This window comes from Centroberyx gerrardi, chromosome 4 (genome assembly GCF_048128805.1).
Source record: "Centroberyx gerrardi isolate f3 chromosome 4, fCenGer3.hap1.cur.20231027, whole genome shotgun sequence".
NCBI classification, from domain to species: domain Eukaryota; kingdom Metazoa; phylum Chordata; class Actinopteri; order Beryciformes; family Berycidae; genus Centroberyx; species Centroberyx gerrardi.
In genome coordinates this window covers 25,080,176-25,107,860 of record NC_136000.1, presented here as the reverse complement: position 1 = coordinate 25,107,860, position 27,685 = coordinate 25,080,176, and the positions used below count along the sequence as shown (strand labels likewise).

General features: G+C 42.8%; 1 protein-coding gene across 1 annotated transcript in view; it reads right to left on the bottom strand.

The window, feature by feature from the left end:
- Positions 1-274: 274 nt before the first annotated feature.
- Positions 275-27,685, bottom strand: part of sf3b3 (splicing factor 3b, subunit 3) — a 42,070-nt gene continuing 14,659 nt past the window's right edge. The window contains exons 13-27 of the mRNA XM_071905798.2: positions 26,554-26,705; positions 23,303-23,458; positions 22,700-22,855; positions 20,454-20,597; positions 19,910-20,032; positions 18,224-18,378; positions 17,203-17,377; positions 15,768-15,973; positions 9,818-9,974; positions 5,848-5,973; positions 4,353-4,565; positions 4,113-4,211; positions 2,351-2,494; positions 2,046-2,150; positions 275-1,797 (exon numbers count right to left, since the gene is read on the bottom strand). Coding sequence (XP_071761899.1) covers positions 1,657-1,797; positions 2,046-2,150; positions 2,351-2,494; positions 4,113-4,211; positions 4,353-4,565; positions 5,848-5,973; positions 9,818-9,974; positions 15,768-15,973; positions 17,203-17,377; positions 18,224-18,378; positions 19,910-20,032; positions 20,454-20,597; positions 22,700-22,855; positions 23,303-23,458; positions 26,554-26,705 — 2,252 coding nt within the window. The 3' untranslated portion in view covers positions 275-1,656. The remainder of the gene's footprint in view (positions 1,798-2,045; positions 2,151-2,350; positions 2,495-4,112; positions 4,212-4,352; positions 4,566-5,847; positions 5,974-9,817; positions 9,975-15,767; positions 15,974-17,202; positions 17,378-18,223; positions 18,379-19,909; positions 20,033-20,453; positions 20,598-22,699; positions 22,856-23,302; positions 23,459-26,553; positions 26,706-27,685) is intronic.

Sequence of the window (27,685 nt, the reverse complement as noted above, 5' to 3'; positions counted from 1 at the left end):
AGGAGCTGATGCTGTCGGCCAATCAGGGTCCAGTATTGTGACTGTTCTACCTGTGTCGACTTCAATAAATTCAACTTTGAACTACATTTACTTGCAAAACATCATGAAGAACGTTATTCTTCTCCTAGGCCATTGTATATTTGAAAACAAAATGACAAAAATTGCACAATAAGGGACCTTTAATGTGTTCATGATCAAGACAAATGTGGTCATGGCTACTTCAGCTGGGTGACAGCCCTGCACACACAGTAACAGAATGAAATACACATGGGTGTAAGGTAAAAAAACAACTTTATTTACAAAACAGACCACTGCCCCCATCCCACAAACCCCTAAATCCAATGACTACTGTGGAATGCTATGTCTGTGGCTGAGGTTGGGAATTTACAGGACTGAGAACAACACCCAGTGACTGCAAACCTTCAGTATTCTTCCACCCACTTATTTAGTCTCAGAATACCGATCCTCTAATGCCAGTGTATGGCAACGCTTTTTAAACTGTGGGACCTGGACTGGGTTGTAGGTCCATTTCTGCTGATTCCACAAGTGACAACAGTTGCAACATGTCTGAAGGAGCCTGGGTGCCAAGACAAAACTAAATGTACTCAGTTGGGGCCTGGGGCTAAGCAGGTTTAAAGAATACCATGTGGGACTACTGTATATCAGACATCACAACGGATAAAAACAGTTATTTTAAAATAATCACAACCATTCAAAGCAAAACATAAGTCAATTTCATTTTGGTGGGATCAAAATCACACAAAACGAAAAAATCATTTTTGCCAAATAACTGTCACAGACTGGAAACGTCCTCAGCTTTTCAGGCTTACAGGCTTCTTCTTCATGTGTCTCTTCTGTCCAGGCAGCATCAATCGAGGTGGTAAATAGTCGTTTCGCCTCAGTAGCTGGAGATTATGAGGGGAATGCGTGCAGAGTACTCTGAACAAGGAAATAGCCTTCGATTGAGGTATCAAGCCGACATTTCTTCAAATAGGATACAGGTCATTTCCCCACAGTGACGCTATGGCACCGAGCAATTTTGAATTACTGTACTGCACAACCGCTGTATGGTTTGCCTGCAAACTGGATTAAATTTTAATTCAAGTGATCAACTTGAGCCCAGATCAGAAGAGCACACAACAGGTTCTAGACAACAGCAATCCAAAATAGACAGGACTTCCTGTGAGCCAAAACCACGGTTTGCGTCAGCGGAAAACCTAGACAGGAAACCATGCTCTATACTAGAGAACATATCAGTTTTGGATTCTCAAGGTAGGTAGGTAGATGTGTGTGTGAGTGTGTGTGTTTGTCCAAGTGTTATTAGCATGAAGGAGGTGTGACTAACGTTCACACAGAACTGTCAGTAAATGAGTGTCAGAGTGTGAGAGGGGTTGACAGTTTGGCCAAAGGAGGTGTGAATGATGTTCACACAGTCACGTTTGTGAATTCAGCTATTTGAGATGAGGAAGACTTCACGTGTGTATAATTTAGGGGGGATGTATGTGTTTTAAGTGTGTGAGAATCCATGGATGTTTCCATCAATCTACCTCCTCAGAAGGCGTAGCACTGCAGATTTTATGTGTATAACGGCCTTGACGAGTGTGTGTCCATCCGTCCCTGCTGTGTGAAGGTGAAGCTGTGTGTGTGTGTGTGTGTTTAGAAGGCGTAGCGAGTGCGGATGTCCTCCAGTTTCTTGGAGACCTCGGGCGGCGTTCTGTCCAGCTCCTCTGCCACACTCTTCTGCTTGTGAGGGTCCATACTGTTAAACTGCTCACACAGATCTCCGTCAATCACATTCTGGAGAGGATAGAGAGGAGAGAGAGGAGAGGCTTAGTACATGTTGGTTTGGAAGAGTCCATACAGTTGAACTGTTCGCACAAGTCTCTATCTATCCCACTCTAGAAAGAAGAGAGATGTGTTGACCATTCTTCTGCTTATAGTATAGTGACCTTTTCCCCATCTGTCACATTTTGGAGAGAGACAGAGCCTACTAGATCAGATGAGTAAACACATTTTTTTCTTAAAAAAAACAGCATCATACCAACCTTGACAGGGAAGTAGTAGGATCTAAAGCTGAGATGGTCTCTGCCGCACAGGGGAGGGAACTCTGATCGCATATGCATCTCTAAATGCTGGAAGAAATCATGGTCCTAGAGAAGGAGAGGGGCGGGAGAAAGGAGAGGTGAAAGACAGTCAGGGAAATAAGGAGAAACAAACCCAAGGAAAGAGAAAAAGTGGGGAAGGTGGATACTTTGTGTTTTTAATCTTGTGTCAAGGCCGCCACTGTGCCTTGGCCCTGCATGGTGCGTGTGCACATGTGAGAGACACAGAGCATGTATGCGTGAGTTACCTCGTGTGAAGTGAATGGGACAAGAATGCCGATGCCTCCAGAGAGTGTAGTGTAGACCAGGGACTCCGAACCTCCGGGGATGAGGGTGGTTTTCTGGAGGGACAACACTGTCTCTCCTACATGGTAGTTCACTATCACCTCAGCCTGGGGGGAGAGAGAGAGGGAGGGGGGAAGAGGGAACGTCAATTTGTGTTTTTGCATTTGCTTTCTGGAAGGACAGAACTCTTTCCCCTGTGTGATATTCATGATCACTTCAGCCTAAGAGAGAGAGAAAGTGAAGTTTAGAGATGTTTACCGTTCATTAACACTTGCTGCCACCTCTAAGAAACTTGAGCTAAGTCACAGTGAAAGGTGATGGTTAAGGTTTGTGGTTGTCAATTCTTGAGCGAAGTGAAAATGAAAATCAGTGAAATCCAATTTACAGAAAGATGGACAGATAGAAACAGCATCTCACTTCTTTCTTCACTGCGAGAGAGATGAAATAAGACTGACTTGCTTTGACAGTTCAGTCAAATGTGCCTCAAGTTCAACAATCGCCCCCGTTTTTTACTGGACCTCGTCAGTCCTCAGCACACACAGTAACAAGGTTGAGAAAATCCATTTGACAAGGAACTCTTATACAACATGACAGGAAACAAGCCCGTACACACACACAGAATATATATTTTGGTTGACATTTTGGGCTTAGACAGTCAATCCTTTCATTTAGCTGGTCAGACGGCTGTTTCCTTGACCTTGATCTTCTGAGGCAAATTAATGAAATAAAAGTGGAATGCATCTAATTTAATGTAAGACAGCATTTAGCCAAACCATGTATGGATAATTAAGTTCACCCAGCCACACACACACACACACACATACAGACGGAGAGGGAACAGACATGCTTTGGGTAAGCACAAATCCAGACATCCACATCTAAAAATAGATGGTAGGAAATTCTCAATCAATCTGCCCAGAGACAAAGAACAACAGAAACGGCTGATGCGTGCATGCGCGCACACACACACACACACACACACGCACACAAAGAAATGGCTGACAAATACTCTTTCAAAGAAATTTGGAAATGAGGGATAACGTCTAAATTGGAGGGACTTTCCCAGTCTATCTGCTACCTAAACAGTTTTTGACCAGGATTTAAATTTGGGATGTGTGTGTGTTTCTGTGTGTTTATAGTATGCGTTTCTCCTCCGTATGTGTGTGTGTGTGTATGCACTTGCGAGTAGGTACAGTTTGTGGTTGACTGTGTATGTAGTTTATGTGTGCATGTGTGTGAGTTTTGTGTGGCCAAAATTTGAAATGTACTGTGTGTGTGTTGGTGGTTGGAGGTTGGGGTAGTGGAGGAGGCAGATTAGTGCACCAGGAAGAGTTCAGCAGAGAAGAGGAGACGAGGAGGGACAAAGAAAAGGTAAGAGCAACAGAGATGTGCTGCCACGTGTGGATTGTGGCAAGCAACGGAGAAAGAGAACACAAGAAAAGTACCTAATGTTTTTAGGATGCGTTTAATTCAGGATACACACAACAGGCTATGTGCTAGAGATGACATTAACTCACACAGAAGACAACAAACAATAAAACAAAACAAATAAATTAGACAGATTTTATGGTGGAAATAACAATCCAGCAGCAAGCTGGCTGCAGTAATGAGTGTATTGTTGCAGCCCGGCTCCTAGCCAGGATAGAGACAGATGAATGCAGAGAGAGATGAAGAGCCTGCGGGAGCGAAGGACGGGTTGATAAATCAGAAAGAGAGAGGTTTTACCTTCTGTGAAGCTCCGTTGAGCAGGCCTCTGTCCCATAATGCTTTGTTCCCTGTCGGGTCCTCATCCACATCGTCGCTGGTGTTGGGGGGAAGACGCACCTGGAGAAATAAATTGAAAAAACAAAACACATACGTTGAGACAAACATGTTTCTCCATTCCCTTCAGTATGTTCTCTCTCTTTCGCTATCCACTATCCGGACACACACACAACACCCAGCGCTCTCCCCTCCCTCACTTACGATGCTGATGTTCCCAAACTTGTCGGCGGAGGCCATGGTGTCGTAGTCCAGCAGGCAAGCCGTGGTCACCCAGCGGGGGTATGTGTCGTCGGCGAAGATGATCAGCTGGTTCTCGTTACGCCGGTAACGAACCCAGAACAGGCTCTCCTGAACATCAGACACGATCACACGCTGGCCGATGGTGTAGATGCCGGTCACCAGGTTGGGAACGTGCTAGAGGGAAGCAGAGAGAGTAATTAAATTAAGTTCAAAGACACGCTGATACATGTGCACACGTTACGTTACACGTCTTATTCTGCTGGAAAATCTCCCTTATTTGCACGTCAAGCCTCACTTCATTCTTCTCTCATCTGCTGTGTGAGTGACTGAGGCGTTCTGAGGCTCAGACAGCACTGTGTTCAGTTCAATTCTCCGCAGCATGCAATCAGTTTCATTGTAGCCTAAGTGCGTAGCAACACAGTGAGCATGGCAAATGTTAGAAACAACAGATTGAAAGAGTCCTCTTTATCGCTCTGCTGCTAGGCACTTCAACTGGAAGGAAACTGCTTCTGTACCGCAGAGAACTGAACTGAGCGCTCTGCGACCCGAGCCTCACTACATCAAGTCACAACTTCACAGCCACTGATGTACAGTTTTTACTGATTTCAAGAAATCAGAAATTCTGGCTCTATGCATAGGAAAAACAATTGCCTAATTCTCCATGCAATCTAGGCACTTTTGATATGAGATATCATGTACTTGTTGTTTCTGTTCCCATGATCTACAGAGGAAGAAATGGAAGGGCACAAGACAATATCTTTATTGAATTCATTAATTCAATTTATTTAAACCAGCAATGCCATGTATTTAATTGTCAGACAATAAAACAGATTATTTGTATTCACAGGAAGGAAGAGCCTTGGTGCTCCAGGTCTTCATCCTGTATTTCATAAATTCATGTATGATTGTTTAGCAGGATTTATGATTTTGACTTCCCAGACACTCTCAGATCTGATAATGTCAGCGGGGAACTGACTGTCATCGTGAGGATTGGGCAAAATTTTCAAACAAATAATATGTCTGAAAACAAAAATACAGGGGGTGGACAAAATACACCACATGAAAAAAAAAAAAACTAACTCAAGTAACTAAATCAATTACAACTAATTCAATTACAACCACAGCTACACAGGCGAGTCACATTAAGTTTAATGCCAATTAGCAATACTTTTGAAAAGAATTCTAATTTAATTTGATTATAAAAAAGGGACCAATCCATAACTTTATGAAAAAATGAACACATAATGAATTCAAAGTGATATTAAAATCTATTGTCTGAATTATCATTATTATAGTGACCATACATAGTGATCAGTTACTTCAAGCTTTCTACCACCTTTGCTTAAAACAAAATGTGCACAATGTGACTTTCAAACAGGTTCACATCGAAAGTTCCCGGGACAAACACAAAGACCTGAGTAAGTGTGTACATGTGTGTGTATTTGTGTCCTCTTACCTTGTTCTCACACTTGCGGAGCAGTTTCTTTTTGCCCAGGTCGTAGATTCTTAGTAGTTTACCGATGCCCACGAGGATACGTCCCTGGAATGGAGCAATGGCCAAGGGCACGTCCTCCACTGGCGTCTGCCAATCAAAACACAAAGAATCAATTAACAACAGCTTATCAGAATATCTCGGGCAGCCTTACGGAGAATTCAGGATGAGAAGTCTTCTTCCATTGAAGTGGCAACCACAGCAAAAGTTTGGACAGTGTGTCACAAGAAAGCTCCTGTGGAAAACCATGTTGATACTTGTAGCGGGGCGGCAGGTTGGCCTTGAGCTAGAGAGAGCTGACTCATAACGGAAAGGTTGTATGTTCAGTCCTCGGCCCCAAGAGGATAAAGTATATCATATACATACATATACGGTGCCCATCATCACTGCTGAAGGGCAGATGCCAGTGTACTGAACTGCTAACTGCTCAGACCTGCTGCAATGCAGGCGACACTGCACTCTGACCACTCTGATGAAGTGCGTACATCTGGAATGGGAGTGGCTCAGTTGGCTAAGGTGCAATGCCATGAACCGTGAATCCAGCCAAGGACCTTTGTCTTGTTTCACTCTCTCTCCCATCTTTCCTGTCTCTCTACACTGTAAACTACCCAATAAAGTAGAAATGCCAAAAACTATAAGTAATCTTAAAAGATGTGAAGGTTTGTGGAAATTCTGTGGAATTATTACTGCATCTTAAATTACGAGTAAGCTTGAGTTGAACAGATAAATGACAGTTTAGGACAAATCTGGCCAAAACATTAGAATCAATTGAGGAAATCAAAATATCTCAATCTGTAGATCACAAAGCTCAAAAATATCAGGCTAATTTATGTGTGTGTTGTACCTCTTTCCTTTAATGTTCAGTCAGAGAAGAGACATGAAAAAGTCTGTACAGTAGCCTCAATACACCATGAAGCAATACAGCCACAGGATTGCATTTTGAATAAGGGGCGTGACCCTTGCTTTTCTTGACTGGAAAACTCTTGCTCTGCTATTGCTATCGCCATTTCAATATCCAGCCACACGTATAACTCACAGCTGAATATAATAAGTTCACCCTGTGGGGGTTGTTGAAAGTCATTCTGGGAAATGTGGGAAATCACCAACTTTAGTGGAAGTTGGTGAGGCAGGTTGAGGGAAAATGGATACAGCAAAAAAGTAAATTACACAAATTCATCACAAAATAATTCCTGGAATGCACTGATCTTATATTGATGATATACAGTATAAGAGTGTAAGAGTATCGGAGGGTGGATTTTTCCTTTAACAGAATAGCTGCTAAACACCACAAAACTAAGGCCTCAAAAATTACCACAGAATGAGCTTCACAAAGCTAGTATTTATAGCAGCGCTGCCATTGAAAATGCCCTTATACACACTGCTAAGAGTGGTTTTATAAACACCAGGAAGAAGTCTTTGAACATCATTGAACCTTTATTGCAAGTTTGGACCACAGAGTGCAAAGATTTGCACCCTCTTTGTCCCTAAAGAACTGAAGACATGTATGACAGCAATTCAAGGAAGTCTGAAGCTGTTCTGAAGGCTAGTGGTTGCCCTACTCCTTTTGAAGTAGTTGATGTTAATATATTAATAGGCGTTTGTTCTTTTGTCCACTCCCTGTATGTATATCTGAGTGAACTATATTCTTATACAGTTACACTAGTAACCGTGCACTTGCCCTTCTTGCAATGTGTGTGAGGTCCTGTCCAATTATGTATCTTACGTAATGTGGGAAGTGTATGTAATGTGAAAATCATGGATACACTTAGTCAAAGTCCTTGTACATGTAATGTACTTGGCCAATAAAAGCCACTCTGTTTCCATCAAATGGCATCTATCAAGGATCTCAAAGATCTGGCAAATCCTGTGATAGGATGCCATGTTAGTAAATGTAATTCCTATAATGACGGAACATATTAAAGCCTCTTTTCTCTTTTTTTTTGGCTGAGCAATGGATCTGAAGTAGCAGAATTGGTGACAACAGAGCTTAAAAAACTAAATAAAAATTAAACAATTAAACAAATTAAACTAAATGCAAATTCTTTCAGGTCAGGAGCAGAGTCTTTCGTCTTGGGACGTGTTCAAGAACCTCTTCTGACTTTTGACCTGAGACTTCAGTGAAGATTTAGATCTTTTGTGAGTCATGAGACCTGAACCTCATGACTACAGAATGACTAGAAACATCAGCAAGTTCAAATGTGTTTTGAATGTCTCTGACAAAATTAAAAATAGCACAGATTAGCATTCAATAACACTAATAAAAAATAAAAATAAAAAACCTAGAAAAAGCTTTAGAATTGCTCAAAAACGCACAGGGATTGGAAATTCAATTGATAACCACTACTGGCATCTACATCTGGTTCTCCATCACAGTGTTCCTTCTAGCTCAAAGGCTTTGACAACTGCTACAGCTCTGTAACTATGTCTACAGTTTTACAGCAGGAGTTCACAATGTCACTTTGTCTTGTTTATTTCTCCTACAATGATCTTATACATGAATTCTCAAATCCTCAATCACACTTCATTTTTACAGTAGGACATGCTCAAAAAATATATACCGCGTCTTTCAGATCTCACTGTGGTGCAAAATATAGATCGGTTTTCCAAAGTTGACAATCAACACATATGTTAAAAGTATTTTTTTTAATAGTTGACTGGCAGGCACACATACTTTCTGTCCTACCAAGAGCTAAATTTAACAACGTTTTTAATCAAATAAAGAAATAAAAAACTAGGGCAATTTTGGAGGAACAAGTGGCATTATATAGTAATTTTAGATTTTAGATTTTTTAGATTCTGGTCAGAATTGACCAGAAGTGAAAGAAATGTTATCAGTTGTTTTAAGGGTAAATATCACGGGAAAATATCCACTGTTACTCCTGACTAACTTTTAACAGCCAATTCATTTCCAGTAGTGATGGCTATTGTACAGTTTCAACATAGCTGTACCTACACTGGATTTTGGTAAGCCATGATTCCACCAAGTGGGAAAAATCCTTTGACCACAATCTCTAGACTAAGTTACCTTTGTTCCTGCTGGCAGTGTGGGCTGTGGTGTGTTCACTTGTGTGTGTGATTGTCTGTGTGCCCCTGAGACAAAGTGTTTGTGGGCTGATATTGGTCTGAGCAAGTCTGTGCTCATCAATGTGTCACTGCATCATACTGTGTGAGTGTGCACCAGAGTCTATCAACTTGCGTATGTGTGTACATCATGTGTGCGTAGACCATACAGACCAGATAGACTCATCTAAAATGGCAGATCTGGTTGAGTGGTTGGGAAATTCCTCTAATGTGAAGAGTGGTGGTTGACAACCATGGTGGACTATGACACTCATGACTCATTTCCCATGTTAATTCACATCAGGTAACAGATGCATGTGGGCTGATTCACCCCATGGCCTCCGCCCTGCTTGAGGTCAATTTCTGGGGAATTGCCCAGGGAGCAGCGCTTGGCGCTGGGGGCGCAAGTGTTTTCTGTCATACTAAACTTTATTTATTTATTTATGGCTGCCCTGCATGGTGCCCTTCCAAGATCGCTTCTCCCTAGAGTCCACTCCTTATCTTAGAGTCCATCTTGTCTCTACCAAACCATGACCTGGTAACACATTTCAATACAGGATTGCAGTTATACTGGATAAATAACACCCTTTGCCCAAAATTAATTGTTCATGTGGCATATTCCCAACAAAAAAGTATGACACAATTCAAAAGGTCTGCTGGTCACTTTCACGTTTTTGCACTGTACATTTTTTGATTGGTCATGCTTTATTAACAAAGAACTGCATTTGTCTATTTCAGCCTTCCTTGCCTTGTTCTGTGTGAAACAATCTATGGACCGAAATACCCAAAGAAAAAAACAAAACTGAAATCATGCCTGCAGTCACACTGCAATAAGTGGCACCTTCTCATCAGTCAGGTGTCAATCACAACTCACCTTGTGCATGAACTCCAGCTTGTCCCCACCTCCTGTTAGCCGATAGGTGTAAATGAAGCCGCCGCCCACCGATCTGGGATTGAGAATCATGTCTCTGGCCACGCCCACAAGAACAAACCAATCATCTCCTGCGCTGGTGAAACGACACACTGCCACACTATGAGGAGGAAGATGAGACAGAAAAAGAGAAAGGAAAAAATGCAGAGGCATAAGACATGGAGTTCAACACGTAGCAAACAGGAAGTTTAAAATGAAATGGTAGTGCATTGAACGTCCTGTTGAAAAGCGTTTGTTATGGGTTGTTACTGGCTGAGAAGGCGATTCTGTGCGTCCTCCTAGAAGAATTCTCAGAGTCAATTGCGTATCCGTGTGACAGGCATTTGTAGGTAGCAAATGAAGATGCAGAATGTTTTTTGAATGTGGCCATGAGCTTCACTTGTGCCGTTTTGTATCCCAAAATAAATTTAACTAGTGGTTTTCAATGCTAGTTTTCTATTTTACCTGGTAGTTGATTACATTCACCTGGTGTCACAGGTCTCATTCAGCCCCTGATTACACCAGGTGAATGTAATTAACTACTAGACAAAATAGAAAACCACAGGGCTGTGGTACTCGTGGACCAGGATTGAGAACCACTGAATTAAACCAAATGCAAACTGGGGAGTGAGGAAGACAAAATGGGCCACAAAATAACTGCAGATGGAAACAATACCAAGGGAAAACCATGGAAACACAGGATGTGTCTGAAAGCTCATTTTGCAAAGTAGGCATCCTTTTTAGTAGGCACTTCGCAGCTCAGAAGTTTAATACCAATAAAATTCCGCAATATTAGAAAATTGTACAACACACCATGTGTATTGTTGAACAGCAGTGCGCAGCAAGTTTAAACTTAAGTTTATAAGGTCACAAAAACTAAACAAAATCTTGGTTCTCAATCTGAAAATAAGGCTCTTTTTCAAATCCTGAAAAGTTGTTCCTGAAATTTTTTTTGACGACACAAGGTATTGAACTGACAGTTTGTGTCAGAATGGTTCACAATGTCTTGTTTCTGTCATGTGAGGTACATCCTGATGTACAGGACAGGATGCTAATCTTTTGTAGGGCCCAATACCCAACCTCTTTACATAACGTGACTGTGTGATGATTTACGAAGGTAAAAAACTTTGGTTATTTGCATTATTTGTTCTCTGATTAACATGAGTATCTCATATTGGGAACGCCTCCTGCGTGACCTCATCAGAAGTTCTAATTACAAAAGATGTGTGTGTCAGGGAGGAACTGGACCCTCCTATAAATTGGGCTGACACTGCGTCACTTGTTACTCAAAAGCAAACTCAACACTTCCTCGCTACGCTTGAGCAAGAAGGGTGGTCTGGTGAGACACTCACTCATGCTAATCAGAAAACTGCGGTTATGCAAATAACCCAAAGTTCTCTTTCATAGCATTCGTTTCGTGTCTCACATTGGGAAAATACAGACTCTCGGATTGCAAGGCAGGCCTATTCTGAAGACCACCTGTCCCATGTGATATTATACGGGGAAACCCTGAACCACTGAGACACCCTTAGCACACCCTAACCCACACTTTGCACAGAATGAGCCATAGAAGGGGCTGTAACATCAAGTTTATAGAACCTTGCAAAAGTATGTGGCGAGGCCCAACCCGCTGCCCTGAATTAGGGCCCCTCTGAATAGAGCGTGGAGAGACTTCTAGTAGAATGTGCATGCAAGCCCTCAGGCGGCTGCAGGCCAGGGCAATAGCCCCTACAATCCAATGGGAAAGATGCTACTTGGAGACAGGCTTCCCTATGTGAGGTTTTGCCCATGACACAAACCATCCATTTTTGTTGACATTCCAAGACATTCCACTTATGCTCATAAAGAGAGCTCGTCGTCGGGGCCCTAGCACTCTGAATGGTATCAATAACATTCCGGGGAAGTCCCGCCGTCTTCAAAGTGAACCACTCACGGGCCAAGCCCAGAGAGGCAGCCTCTCCGGGTGAGGATGAATCTGCCCACTAGCCTGGGACAGCAGATCCCTGCGTAACAGCAGGGGCCACGGCTCGCTGTACAGCAGCTGGGCCGAAAAAACACCAACCAGTGTTTTGTCTACCAGTGGGGAGCTATGAGAATCATTGACAGGCCCTTCTCCCGTACTCTGGCCAGGGTCGGGGAACTCGGAGCAACTGGGGGAAATGCATACAGGAGGACACAAGGCCACGGACACTGAGTGTTCTTTGAAGTTGCATAAAGGTCCACGGTCGGCTGACCGTAGCACTCCCAAACTTGACTCACCACCCCCGGGTGGAGTTTCCACTCTGCATAAAGCGGATTCCTCCTGGACAGAAGATCTGCCCTGCAATTCATTATTCCCGGCACATAGTAGAGTAGCCTTCAGTGGCTGTAAGGGCTTGGTGCCCCAGACAATGAGTCTGTGTTCCAGTGTATGTAACCGAAGGGACCCCAACCCCCTTGTCTGTTGATGTATGCCACCGCTGTGGTATTGTCTGTTGGGACCAACACATGGTGTCCCTTCAGAAAAGGGAGGAAGTGTTTCAATGTCAGATGAACAACCAACAACAGTGAGGGCTCCAGACCCCATGCACTGCTCTCCCCTCGAAAGTGCCCCCCAGCTTGCCAAGGACGCGTCCGTCGCGACCACCTTCCTGGCCAAGACGATGCCCACAGACACCCCTTGTGTCAGGAAGTCTGCGTTCCTCCAGTGAGGCAGTGATGCTGTGCATTCTACTGACACACTCACTTTGCAATAGCCGTGGTGGTGTGGGTCCAGTGAGGCAAGGGCGGCTTGGGCATGCTTGAGCCCGAGGCACACCAAACAGATGGAGTGAGTGTCCCAACTTGATATTTTATTGCTGCAGGAACAGGCTCGCGCCTGAGTTTTCTCCTCCACCTTGTTAGGGGCTTTAGCAGTAGCCATGGTCGTTAGCTGGAGGAATACAACTGTGTAGCTACGGTAGGGACACGCTGGGACTAACCTGGGGTGGTCAGGGGATAGCAATAGCCTACTGGGGGCAAGTATTGCTACTCCCAGATAGTTCACACACCATGCTCAAGCCCAAAATGAGATACACGGGAAAAAAATAAAAATCAGTTTATGAAACCAAGGTGCAACGTCTCTGTCTACATCATGTCTCTAGGCTTTATTTATTTCCATTGGTTTTCCATCAGAGACATGAGAAACTCACTTCTACAGCATTACGTCCATAGCAGCTCATTCATCTCAACCAGACCAAAAAGAGTCATCTGGTCTACGCTGTCATCCAGAGTAACTTAGAAGTACTGCGAGCACATACATTTTTAGTATGGGTGACCCTAGTTAAAATCACTCCCCAAACCCTGGTAATGTTAGTGCTGTGCTTTAGCCATTAAGTACACCCCTAACCGTGGCAGTGTTACAGGGTTCCCACCATGGCCCTGAGGTTAAATTTCATGACTTCTCATAACTAAGTCAGAGCGATTCCCAGGTCTGAAAAGTGTTAATGTTTTTCAGCTCAGAAAACAAACATCTAATGCAATTGAATGTGTGAAACAACTTACAAAATGCATACTGATGTATTCCTTTAAAGTTCCTTTAAATTTCTCTGATTTCCCCAGAGAAACACATCAAATTCCCTGACTTTCTCTGTCTGCAATATACATCTCAAAATTTAGTCGGAAAAGTGGGGCCTCATTTATAAGTGTTGCGTACATTTACAAGCATTGCTTGAAAGATGCATACGCCATTTTCCATGCAAAAGTTGGGATTTATAAAAAAACTTTGACTTTACGGAAACTTTGACTACATTTTGGACACACTGAGAAATGATAACTCCAATGCAAAGCAATGAAATAAAATGTTCTGACACTTTTAATCAATTCTTTATACTCCATATTAAATTCTAATCATATCCCTGAGAAACATCCAGGCCTTAATGATTTTTTTGTTGCTTTAGTCTAAAAGCCATCTATATAATACAAAAAGCATTTCCATATTTCCAGTGAGCTTTCATTATGGGCTCACAAGTTGTGTGTCCCAATTAACTGCAACCAATTCGTTAAGCAACTAGACTGATTTTCAAGTTTATAAAAGGGCTTGCAATAATTGATGCGTTATGGAGACTTATGTGGTGCATGGGATGCATTGGAAACAATGGGGCCGGGCGCAGAGTCGCACCGCTCGTCAATGTCACCCTTGGGCCTGGCAGCCAATCAAATTAAGCAAAAGGCAGGCTTTACTTCCAGTTTTGATGCCGTTTGATGTGGTGGGAACAGTGAAGCACTGGCAAACACAGAGGAAAAGCTGATATTAGCGGTCTTTAACCCGGTTGCACACGCAGCCCTGCTCCACAGACGCACCAAGCTGTTTTGCCCGACGTGGTCTGCCTAGGCGTTTTTGAAGCGGCCGTGCCTGTAGCGATGCTTCTCGGTGTCATCGCCCCCTAAGCCTGTTATGGTTTTTTGGGTTGTTTTTTTTTTGAGTCAAACCAAATGAGTGCTGTTGAATGTTGAATGCATGATTAGGTTCACTCTTTCATAGAGCAAAAGGCACATTTAGGATACCTGGGTCACCTGCATCAGTCTCATCTTCCTCTAATGCCGTGTTGTGTCATCCTCTTTCTCTGGCACAATGCCACTAATTAGGATTTCACCCATTTTCGAGGTGACATGTCCGTCAAGGGAAGAGAGCTCAACCTTTATAACTAACCTTTTCTTCATATTTTTTTTTTTTTTACTGGTCCGGCTCTCAGAGCTTGCAGCATTAAGTGCTGCTGTGACATGTTGCCACTCAACAAATTGAAAAACTAAGGCCACAAACAATACATCTGGCTTTGGTTTGACCGTCCAACTACTACATAAATTTCACATTGTGAAATTTCTCTTTTTGGTCTTGCACTGTGACTCTTTTTCTAACACAGAGAATTGAATAACAAGCACATGTATATGCATATCAATATTTATGAAGGGTGTTTCATTAACCATTTACAGCAAATTGTGGGAGTTAACGTGGTGGGACATGTGGCTCATTTACATGCGCAAAATTACACATTGATTGCGATCTACAAGGGGAAACGCATGACGGAACGGAAAGCATACGCAGTTTTATAAATCAGATTGTTTTGCTGTGCACATTTTTCCTCTTTTGTATGCATGTAATCTTTAGTGTAGAATCTTTTAGAAATGAGACCCTGATGTTACCGCCAAGCTCTAATTGACCTACACAAGGAATCAAATTGCTTGCGTGTGTGCACATTTTCCATATTTTGAATTGTCCAGAATTTCACCTGAATACATACCAACCTCAATATGTACCTCCCATCTTTTCTAAAATTAAAACATTTTGAAATTGGCATTCTGTGTTTGAAATGTCCCTATTGTAAGCAGCAGGTGAAGGGACAGCATTGTTTATTCTGACACTAAAGATAACACTCTAAGTAATTTAACTAAAAACTTTTAAATAACAACCCTGCCTGAGTTCTCCTCATTTCTCCACTCTTTTCAATTCCCTTCCTTCCAGTTCATTAACCATTTCATTGACCTACGGTTTTACTCTATGCCACCATACCTCCATCCATCCATAAAACCCTCCATCCATAAAACAAGAAGCCTTACTCAGACTCAGTTTAGTCAGATCCAGGGTTTACAACATCCCAATTCCTCGCTTTCTCCTTCCCATCCTTTATACTCATAAATGACAGTTCTGTTCTCTACTTCAGATGTGCCAGGTTTAGAGTTGACTCCTATGTCCATTTCAGCATTCAGCCTTGCTTTGGGTTTGATTCACACCCCTTCCTTTCCTTCCAGCTATCCATCTATCCCTTCATCCAACCCTAACCTGAAGGTAATTCTATATTTTTCCAGTTGTACTAAGTCTAGAAATGCAGTCTATGCAGGGTTGGCAAGTTGACCATACGTCCTGCTGTACCTTTCCTCCCTTTACCCATGCCCTCACCTGAATGCAGCTTCGTTCTGTTCCAGCTGCACTTGGTCCAGTGTCGAACCCTGTATGGGGTTGACCAGTCGTACCAGCGAGGCCCACTGCCCAGCTCCGGCTTTGGGCGCTCCAAAAATGGCTTCGGGCAGATTCTCGTTGAGGAAGGCAGCGGCCATCTCAGCAGCCAGTTCCCTTTCATCTTCTCCTGCAGCCTCCACCATCTCCTACAAGGGTAACAGCAACACAGACCAGAGACATATCAGTTAAAGGGGCACCTTGGTATTCCGACTAGACTTTTGTCCAGGTGTTTGACACATTATTGAATGGGAAATATTAAGCCAAGCCTATTGCCACCAAGATAGAATGTGGTCTCAAGAGACTATGGAGGCTATGCAGAACTGTTTTGAGTGCATGGACTGGAACCTGCTCTTTGGGGTACATGGTGAGAACATCGAGGGGCTCACCCCCTACATCACAGATTATTTTCCCAAAAACAAACTGTCCATAACTAAGGACATTAAATCCCTCCACAAAATGAGAGGCCTTGGGGACAGAGAGGAGGATAAGTCTAAACTGAGCTGAAGAGGAGAATTAGGAGGGGAAAAAGACCTACTGGGAGAGAATTAAGAGCAATACATAACATATTAGTGTGAGGGAGGTGTGGTGTGGGATGAGGAAGATCACTGGCTAGGCCAAACAACAGGGCAAGTTAAATCCGTTTTCCAACAGGTGTGACACAGAGAGCCCCGGCCAGCTCCCCTCCCATCAGCTCAGCAGGCTGGCCACATGGGACACCAACCACCCACTCCACAAACAAATGAACAAGAGAGGCTTGTATGCGGAACTTCTGGCAACATAAAAAATGTGGCCCGTTAACTGCAGACCACCTCTGCGAGCCAGCTGGTGTTGATGCTCAAACTCTGTGGTCTATGCATGATAAATGCTCTGACCTACATCATACAATCACATCCCCACTGCATTCATGCACCATCCCTGGCACAATAAAGTATCATTGTGTTTTGTGCTGTCTGGTTCTGTTACATGTGTGCTGGCTATTTAAATGTTAATGAAAAAGCTATTTGACATTTTATTTTCAAAGACATGACCCCCGTTAAAATATTCAGCTCCCAAAGCGGAATTTCTCTTTTAGCCCTCTGGTCATGACCCAGGTCAGCCAGCTAGTGCAATTCCCCTGGAGGATGTAGGATTAAGTACTGCATATTGCTCAAGGATACTTTCCCCCCTGTGGGTATTGCCCCACAGGGGATCAAACAATGGCCTTGTGGTTGAGGGGTGATCTCATTAACCACTAGCCATCCTGCTGCCCCAAAATCCATGATATTGCCCTTAGACTTCCTGGTACCCTCCAAAGAGATTTTAGCTTTGCTAACAGGGTCAGAATGCAATTATTATTTCCATTATACCTTCAATTCATGCGCGCTGCTATTCATACCTCGGCCATTTGCTGCTTTCTCTGAGCTTTAGTTGCCTCGGTGTAGGCGTTGTGGTCGGTCTCTATCAAGATGAGGTTGTTGGTCTCCGGGTGGATTACAAACTTCCTGGGGGTGTATTGTAGAGGGAAGGCCACCTGGTTGAAGACTGCACCTAACTTCTCCAACGCTAAGATCCTGCAAGACAGAGACGAAGGAGGGAGAAGAAGAGATGGAGGAAGAAAGGAGTAAGGAAAGGATGGCAGGAAATCACTTTCAGATTGAGGGGACCTAGACCCATACTACACCGTACCTCCCCTTCATTACCAGTCACACTAGAACAAGTGGTCCACAACCATGTGCCCTTGTGGCCCAAGATTGAGCAGTTTCTCATTCCAACCAAACACTGATTTTTTTACACCTTTGACCAGAGAGGCTGGAAGAAATCAGTGAAATTACTACTACTAATTACTTACAATTAGTAGTGATTGGTTGGAATGAAAATGTACCTACCTGTGGGGCTCGATGGCACAAACCACATGTTTTTGTGAGCCCAAGCCTTACCAAAACACAAAAGTGCTGTGCCCAAACCCAACCCAAGTCAAATGAGAAATTCAACCCAATCTAATTGGATTCCATTGCAGGCTCTTACTTTCCTATTTAAAATTCTACACTTTTTCCAGACACAATTTATTTTATTTCTTAACTAAAATTTTAGACTTTTATTGTTTTCCAATAAGATGTTTGTTGATAGTGGCTGGGCAATGCGATTTAGGCCACTGCAATCTAAATCTACAGATTACAATAACAAATATCCCAATACGTGAGATGGCAGTCAGTCTACAACTACATTAAATGTGTGTCAGGACTGAACAGCAATGTATTTCCATATTTAACCAGACTTTTGTGCACTTGCCAAACTTTTCAAGAACTCAAAATTATCAACTTAATATGCCAAACTATTCCAGACTTTCCAGGCCCGTGTAAGAACCTTGCCATCAGGTATACGTATAGATGTCCAACCGGACCAGTGTGCGTCCGTACCTCAGTGTGTTTGTAGAGATGGCCACTATGCCTTCTGGGCATTGCTCGGAGGCGAAGCCAGATGCGTACTCCAGAGTCTCATACGATAGAGGGGTCAGATGGAAACGAGACTGGTACGAGTAGCTGAGCCAGGAGCGACTGGACATTGCCAGCACCTGACAGTGAGAGAGACAGAGACAATACTCTATTAGGAAAAACAAGAATGAGGAAATTGAACATGGCAAGTGCCTCATTGAACATGGTAAGCCAATGATGGCAAAAATGTATGGGGAGCACTGGGAAGAATAGAAGAGAAGAGAAGAGGAGGAGGAGGAGGAGAGGGAAAGGGGATTAGGGTAATGCCGGGGATTAGGGTAATGCCAGGAATTTGGCTGTTTGTCCGGCCTCCCTCCTGCTAGAGGAATTCAAAAGGGAGAAATGGGATACATCTGTCCAAATATAGGTTTCATTTGTTTAGTTTTCGTTCATTTTAGTTTAGTTTATTTTCACACCTGAAATAACACAGAAATACAAATTGCAAGTGAGATAAAATCCCCAAGGGACTTATAGAGGGAAAGGAAAATAAATTACTTAATTAATGATCCACCTGACACCAACACTCAACAAGGAGAGGAGTGGTACAAAATCATCACAAAATCATCAAAATGCATAGAAAACAATTATGGTAGATAAAATAAATGAGTGTAGTCATGTGTGAGGGTGTATGCATGTGTGTCTGTGTCTATGTGTGTTAAAGGATAACGCTGGTGTTTTTAAATACATTTCTTACCATCAACAAATCCTATGAAAATAACAAAATCAACAATGCGTTTGCTCTACTCCCGTTACTTTTTGACTTCCCACGTTCCATTTTTAACCTTCAAACCGGAAGTCATTGGCTCCAATTGTAAGCTAAAAACCTTTAAATACAGCTCACAAAGACATAGTTTCAATTTTATAAATCGCTAACTGTTACCATGAAAAGTCAGGTTATTGTAGTTATTACCAAATTAAATTCAAATGGGAACAAATTCTTCATTACACCGGGGACTATTTTTCGGTGCTACGGAACTACTTTCCTGAGATGGAAAACGTGTTTACGGTCGGCTTATTAAGTTGTTTGAGGAAAAAGTCGGCTGGCCCGGTGCATCGTGATGATGAAATATGCTGCCAGAGCAACGGCATGGCTCTGTGACGTGTTTTTAATAGTTTTTTTAATACAATGGAGTTCTATGGCTGCTGGGACATGAGGCTGCATTAGGCACCGGCTACATGGACGAGACATGTTGGCAAAACAAAATCATTGCTGATTTTGTTATTTTCATAGGATTTGTTGACGGTAAGAAATGCATTAAAAAACACCAGCCTTTAAGAGAAAGAGGGAGAGAATGTATGCTGTGTTACTGAGGGGGCATGTGTTCAAAGAGAGAAAGAATATTGAGAAGAGAATGGGTTTTGTTACTGAGAGAGAAAGAAATCACCAGACAGGTCCTACATCTATATTTGAAGCTGTTGAGAGATGTTGATTTATTGGCAATGGAATTAATTGTATGTAATTTCAATGTAACTGAATGTAATTTCACAGTCAAGATCCTCTATATCTTACGAAGAACTGACAGTAAGTAGTCTGGAATCTGAAAAGGTGCAGGTGAGTGCGAACTTATGAGTTAAAATTGTTATGAGTTAGAGATACTTTGAGCGACATACCGCTTCCTGCCCCTGCATCCTGACTCTGAAGAGTTTGACGGGTCGCGACCCCAGGTAGCGTGTCCTGGTGTCTGACAGGTCACCGGTCACTGGGTCCAGAACTGTCCTCAGCAGCACACCATTCTGAGGAAGGGGATCACACACACACACACACACATTATATTATTCTTCATAGTTCTCTTCCTGGACTTCACAATCTACAAGTAAAGGTGGATGTGAGCCAGTACTAACGTGAATATGAGCCAATGTTATGTGTGCTTCTGTTATTGTTTTATGAGGTGTGCCCAAGTTATGCTATTATTCATACATTTCTTCCTGGACTTATCACTATGTATAAGTAAAGATCAATACCAGCCAACACTAACATATGGACATGGGCCTGTGTTATGTGTGCTTTTATTCTTGGTTTATGATGTGTGCTTGATGTGTTCACTGCTATAGTTTCAAACCACCAAAAATCATCTATTGTTTCAAATTAAACCAAATTTCCTCTTCAAGGACAATTATGGATGGAATGGGACAGTTGAATGAGAAGTATATATACCTGCAGCCCTATGTTGAGGTAGAGGAAGCCGATGGTTCCCTTCTCTCCCAGCTCGTCCTGTTTCTCGACTCCCCCCATCTCTACGATACACAGAGACTCTGGCTGGGCTGGCAGGGCCTGCATACTCAGCGGCTGAAGGCAGTCCTGAATATGGATTAAGATTCAAAGCGTTAGAACAATGTCAACATACAGTAAACACATACAGAAACACTCATGGCACAGCCTACACACACTCTTGTAGTTAAATGCAGTTCTCTCTCTCTCTGTCCTCTTAGTACGGTGGTTACTTTCCAGACATTTCCCCAACTTTCTCACAATGTTCTGTGTTTTTCTACCCCGTTAAAAACATGGAAATTATCACAGTAATTTCCAACTCTTTTCCATTCTTTCCAGATCTGTGTAGGAACCCAGAATACAAAGAGCTAGAACAAAGAGTTGACAGAGGACCCACAATCGCACAGAAACACACACAGACACAGTGCAGAGACTGACTGGAAACCACTGAATTAGCATGCTGGATATGGTCCTTAAATGAGAGACTCATGCAGAGGGTTAGGAGATATGCACACTAGAGATCAACCAAATTCTTTCTTTGGCTGATTAATAAGGGCTGATTAGAGCTTTTGTAAACAACCAGGAATCAGTGGATGTGAGCAGTCATTCCACCCGATTTAACTCGATGGTGTGGAAAATAAAAAGTGGTGTACACTGAAGCTGTTTGCAGGAGTTGCCACTCAATATTTGTGTACAGTAATTTTGCAGTGTCTGCACCACAGGCAGCAACCTTACAAGCAATGACTGAATCCTTCTGTGAGTTTTGGTGACATGACATTCCTGCAATCCATTAAGAAATCAAACGAAATCCTATCATGATTCTGGTAAATCTTTTAGTATTTCTAGCTATTCAGTCTTTATCGGTATTACTTTCCCCCCATCCCCTCTGGTACCGCTCACTAGCCATTTGATACCCACACTTTGTTCCTCCCTCATGCAGGGAGATTGTGAGGCAATCTCTTATTCCATTTGATTTAATTTGTACTATTTGTTATTAAATATGAGGGATCCAGGGTGGATGTGGATGTGGCTGACAGCCGAGGACTGCAGCTAGATTTTTTAGTAATAAATTAGAAATGAGTATAGTTTGTCCTTAGGCCAGTGTCGTAAACCTAGGTAGAATTTAAAAAATGAGCTGATTATTAATAATCTGCCTTTTTCTCTCCTCAAAATATGTATCAGCCTCCAGAAATCCTTAGTTGGCCTCCCACCAATGCGCACACAGAAACAAACAAGACTGGCCTACTTTAAATCATACAGATAAATGAACATTATCACGTACACATGTAAACCCACACCAAAGGTTTGAGTCCTTATGAGTATGGCCCCTGCGTACATCTCTGTTTTTTTAATCCCCATGATCCAACGCGCAGCCTGAGATCCTCGGACCAGACACTGTGGCAGGGCAAACAGCCTCCCTCTTCAGCTACCTCTTTGTCTGATACTTAAATGTGTTATGCATTTTCTTTTGTCAAATCAAGTCAATGTGAAGTGTTTAATGGTTCACTCTTTCCAAAAACAAAAGGCACATTTAGGATACATGGGTCAGTTGCAGCAATCAGATCTTACTCTAATGCCATGTCGGTGTCTCCCTCTTTTTCTAACACCATGCCAACTAGGGTTTTCCCCCATTATCGAGCACAGAGCTCTGGTGTCCCCTCTTCCCCGCCAGTGGCACTGACACTCTGTTTTTGCACAGCAGTGTGCTTCTTGGCGTTATAATCAGACCATTACTTTTTTATTTTTATAAAGGGTCTGGTTCTCAGAGCTGGCAGCATTAACTGCTGCTGTGACACGTTGCCACTCAAACTTTTTTCCGCTTGTGACTGAGGCAACTGAATTAGACACCATAGAGGCCTCGGTTTCTACTCCTGATCTTGTCTTTACCATTGCATTTACATTGCATAGCCTAGCTAGCAAGATTAGTAACCAAGTCAAAGGCATTAGCATGATTATACTGTTACTTCCTTAAACTTTGACGACAACTGTTATTTTGTTCTTAAGACTAATCAGATAACACCTTTAAGTGGAATAGGCAAACTGAATTTGGTGTCATAAAATCACTTAGTTTGACTTATTCTGACTCAACTTGTCAGCGGTCTTCCAGCAGGGCATCGGACACGGTTGCTATGATATTTAGAATGCTTCTGCAAAGGGCCTAGTGCATGAGCAGACACTTGCATGTTCCATACCGAGGGGTCCAGGGAGATGATGCGGACAGTGTTGTCGACCAGTCCCACGGCCAGGAAGCGCGAGCGTTGCTCACCGGGCGGGACGTTGGCCAGGCTCATACACACCACATCTGCAGACATCTCCTTCCGCTCTGTGTACTCGTTCAGCTGGCCGGACTAGAGGGAGGGACAGAGAAGGCAGAGCGAGAGAGAAGAGAGCAACAATATTACTATGCAGGTTTTCTGTCGTCTCTATTCTCTCCAGGGTTCATACAGACAATATTACATTTTTCCTTAGGGTATAATAAAGTTTACCTTGAACACTTCACCAGCATCTTTCCATAGATCATACAGGGATACCACGACATTTCCTGACTATGTGATTTATAATGGCTCTGGCTTCTATCAGGCTTTGAGCTTCTGATTACAGTGTGGAGAGCTTCAAACCAAGATTTTCTTTTCTGCCTCTCTGTGTTATCCATCTTCCTAAGTAAATTAAAGTCAGTTCTCCTGGTAGGTTTTGTTCAAACTAAATTAGTAAAAATACTCGTAGCCATTCTGACCAGGTTGATCTCCAAATAGACACACACACACACACACGTGAACGTCTACTTTCTTTCTTACCGGGTCCATCTCAAAGTAGACCAGCTCCCCTCCAGTGAGGGCAATAACCACTTGCCGCTGGTTCACAGCACACCGGACGATGGTCTTTTTGCCAGGAGTCTTCCACTCATTCACACGCTTGTCCGCACGGATGTGGCGGATACCGTCTGGGTACACCTGCACAGAGAAGCAGAGAGAGGACAGAGAACGGGAGATGGTGGAGAAGGAGAAGAGAGTGGTGGGTTTATTTTTGAAAATATTATGTGGTTTTCTCTATGGAACGTATTTTTCCAACTTCCAGATAGAGCAAGTAAACAAAAGCCAGAATGTTCAGTGGGATCAGGATGTTACAGTCATCCTTAATACAAAAAGTGTGTTGCAATTCTGTATATTTTAATGGCTATTTTGGCAGAGAGAATCATTGCGAGCGAGACAAAACAGGGAAGAAAAGAGCAATTCTAAACAGGCTTAAGTGCCATTTGGAGAGCAGGCCTGAAAGGCCCCCTCCAGTCTTACAAACAATGAAATGCTTTAAAACAGGCTTTAGAAGTTAATCTGTGGCTCAACAGGCCAAATATGAGTGAAAACAGATTCTTGCCAATTTAAACAGACACAACTGTGCGACTCTAGCCTAATTCCCTGCGGGATGGTGAGTGGCGGGGATGACCGTACATCACTTTCAAACATGTGAAACTAGCTCAGTGCTAGTTACATGCTTGTCAGTTGTGGGCATCTTGTGGGCAATCCAATAATTTTAAGTGTTTTCTATGAGTCATGGATACAAATAACACAACTAATATATTAGCTAAACCTTTTCAGACAACAAAGGGAATATAATAGAAATGTTACATCATTAGTTTACAATTTTGCAAATCTAACCAGACAAAGCTATTTTTGACCCGTGGCTACATCTATCTATTGAAGAAACAGAAAAAGACAACATGCCTACCATTCAAGTGCTGACCTCATCAGATACTCGACCAGATGTGCTTACAATCCCTAAAATAGTTAAAATCCAAAACACGATCGCACTCTCAACTACAGCTAGGAAAGGACCAGGGTCAAACTAGGCAAAATCACAAATATGACACCTGGTCACAAACTTCAAGATAAAACTAATTAACGAGCACATTTCGATGTTTTTGACGTATTTATTTTGAAAGCAGAATCGCCCTCTACAGGGTTACCAACACAAGTTCTGGTGGGCCACAGATGAACAGGTTTAAGCACATCTTCAGTAAATCATAGTTCTCCAGCATCAAACAGGACAAGAAGGTGGTGTGTGTGTGTATGTGTGTGAAGGGGCAAGCAAAGTTCATTCCACAATTATTCTGTGTGCTCGCCAAGCTTCTTTTTTGTGCTTAAAGTTTCATTTAGTTTTGACATTCGGGGGGGGGGGCTCAGTATGATGTCGGACATTGACGATGAGCTGTGTCAGTGTCAATGTGACTTTTCCAAGTGCCAATGTTGACTCTCCCCCCCCCCCCCCCCCAAATATTTTGAAAATAACATTTTGCTTTTGCACTGTAGCCATTAGCCAGAACAGCAATGTCACTGAATAAGAGGCATTGAGAACACTATGAAACACACACAGAGCCCTACAGCTCACACACACTGATCCAAGAGGCAGTGAGTGAAGCCCTCTCTCCTCACTTTTAACTTATTTCCAGTCCGTAAAAAGAGTGCCGATGAAGGTTTAAGCCATGTTTTTGAGCGCGGAAAATGTTTATCTGAAAACAAAACCAAATGGAGAATGAAACTTGCATTAATGAGACGGGACCAAATATGGATTTCTGCTTGCAAGCTGCAATATTGCTCACCAAGACAAAGCTTCCTCTCGCGAGAGCTGTCACTGCGCTTGCTTGAAGTACTCGCACATGCGGCGGGACCATTTAGTTGCGTGGGCAGTCCTCTTGTTCGTTGCCACAATAAGTTTTCACTTATTCTGGCAACTTTTGTCATGGAAATACCACCACATTTCTGCTTTGCTAGACAGTGAATAGGGGTTGTCTAGAGGCCAGGGTCTTTAGCTTGAGTTAGACCAATATGTTAAGAGCACAAACTATGAATAGTAGCTCAATGAACCGCCAGGGTGCCGCAGTGTCTTTGACAGATTTAGATATCCTCTACTGGGTCAAAGGTTTGACCTAAAAACCAGACTGTAAATTCAAAGTAACTGCAAAAGCGGAAACAGATGTTGAAACTAAAGTCATGCTCCATCATTTATTTACTACCACTGCTCATCTTTTGTCACTGCTTGTGGTTACGATTTGGAAAATCATATATGTGTAAACTAACCCAGACAGAAACAAAGAAGTAAAGTAGGTCTACACCCGGTACCCCCTTCTAGTTTGAACTGGTTCACCTCACCAAGAGTAACCTTGCCAAGAATTTCTTAGGTATTGGATCATGGTTAATATGACCGTGAACAACCAGGCCAATATACAATGTCATTATTTTCTCCCCTCCAGGTTTAATAAATATAAATTAATTTTACATTTTAATTTGGATTGGTGACCCAGCAATAAGTTTAGTAGTCATTAAAGGAACATTCCACCAAACACAGGTCCAAACACACCAGCCACCCCCACGAAGAGCGGTACAAGGCTTGTGTCTGTAGTTGGCTGGGGAGAGAGGGAGTGAGGGTGAAATCTAGGATTTGTAACCCAATTTCGTAAACTTGATTTGTTTATTATATTTCACTCAAAAAAGAATCAAAATGACAAAACAATGTTGTGTACCAGACTGCAAGAGTCCAATTTAGGTGACAGGGGGATATCTTTTTCATTGTTCCCTTGGAAACATCAAACTTCAAAAACAATGGCTGACAGCGATCGGGAACAGCAAACACCCCGTCAGACACCGCTACAGAACAGCTCAAAAATGCGTGAGTGTGTAGCAAGCGCTTTCGTACTCTCTGTTTGCATTGCAGAGCAGCTGCCACACAAACACACCAGTCACTGTTTACTCGTGGCGGTCCAGCAGCAGTGCTGGAAGTCTGCTTGTTCCCCAGTGGCTAGAGCTGCAGCTTCCCGTCTTTCCCTCAGCTTTTCTGCGGTGTACTCGGGCTCCAACCAATAACCCTCTGTATCTGATTTAAGAAGAAGCTCATCAAATGTAGTCATCCAGTGTGTCATCCTCTCATACTAGAAGCCAGTTAATCCTTAATCTGTTAAATTTGCTAAGTGTTACTTTGCTGTTGAATGTCCTCCAGTTATTAAATCTGCACACAAGTATGACTGAAAGGCATGTTCAAGGTACATTTCACTCACCTGCACCAGGGCGTCGTCGCCGAGCAGCGAGCAGGACAGAGTGGGTGTGGTTCCTAGGAAACCAGAATCTGTCACTTCCTCTACAGTCTCCCCAATGGACAAAACCAGGGTAGCGTTGACGAAGGACACAATGATATAGGCATCAAACTCATCTAGTGAGAAAAGGACAGAGGGCAAGACAAAGAGACAAAAATCAGTGCTGATCAAAAAAATGCTGACTGAATAATGCTGACGTCTTCTATGTTGTGCTGCGGCTAGAAGTGATGAATCACTAAATCATCATCAAAATAATCTGGGTGGACATAGAGAGAGAGGGTGAGAGAGCAAGAGAGACAGACACGAGGCAAAGAGAGGAAAGAGAATATGTAAAGTGAATTGTGTTTGGAACATATCAACTTGACAAATCAAACTAAAACTGACTCGTCCAAAAATGTGAACATAGCTGTTGGCTAGATAGTGGCTAATAGCTAACTAAGCAGCTAAATATTCATGAAATCACCTTTTTCAAACACTTAGCTGCCTTGCACTAACTCGTCGAAAAACGTGCACATTTGACCATAGTTCAGTGTTTCTCAACCCAATCCTCAAGGCCCACCCGCAAGTTTTTGCTCCAGCTCTACTCTTGCACACCTGATCCAATTAAGGTGCCATGAAAATGTGTTTCCCTTAATTGGATCAGGCGTGCAATAACAGAACTCGATCTATGGTTGAGGAAACGAACAAGGCACAGTGCCACCTAGGTTGTGTTTGGCTAAGTGAAGAGTGGGGCACCCACTGTTGGCAGGGTTAGGGGTAGTTAATGTCAGAATTAAAGTCAGAACAAAATTTTCATATGTGGCCCTAATCCTCTTCCACAGCAGTCTAACTCCCTGCTGCACACTTTCACCCATGTGACCAAAACAGGTGAACAGATCGTCCGACCAACAATGCGATCCATAGACACCTGCTGTCGCGAGGCTAAAAAGTTTAGTTAGTATTTACTGAAAGTCTAAATTTCTCTATTTAGTTTGTCCACCATTTGCCTTAATCACAGCTTGTACTGTGTCTGGCATCGAGTCTACACTGCTGCATTAACCTCTTGTGCGGCTGTCTCCTCACATAAGCAACCATAAAGTTAAAACTTTGATTAATC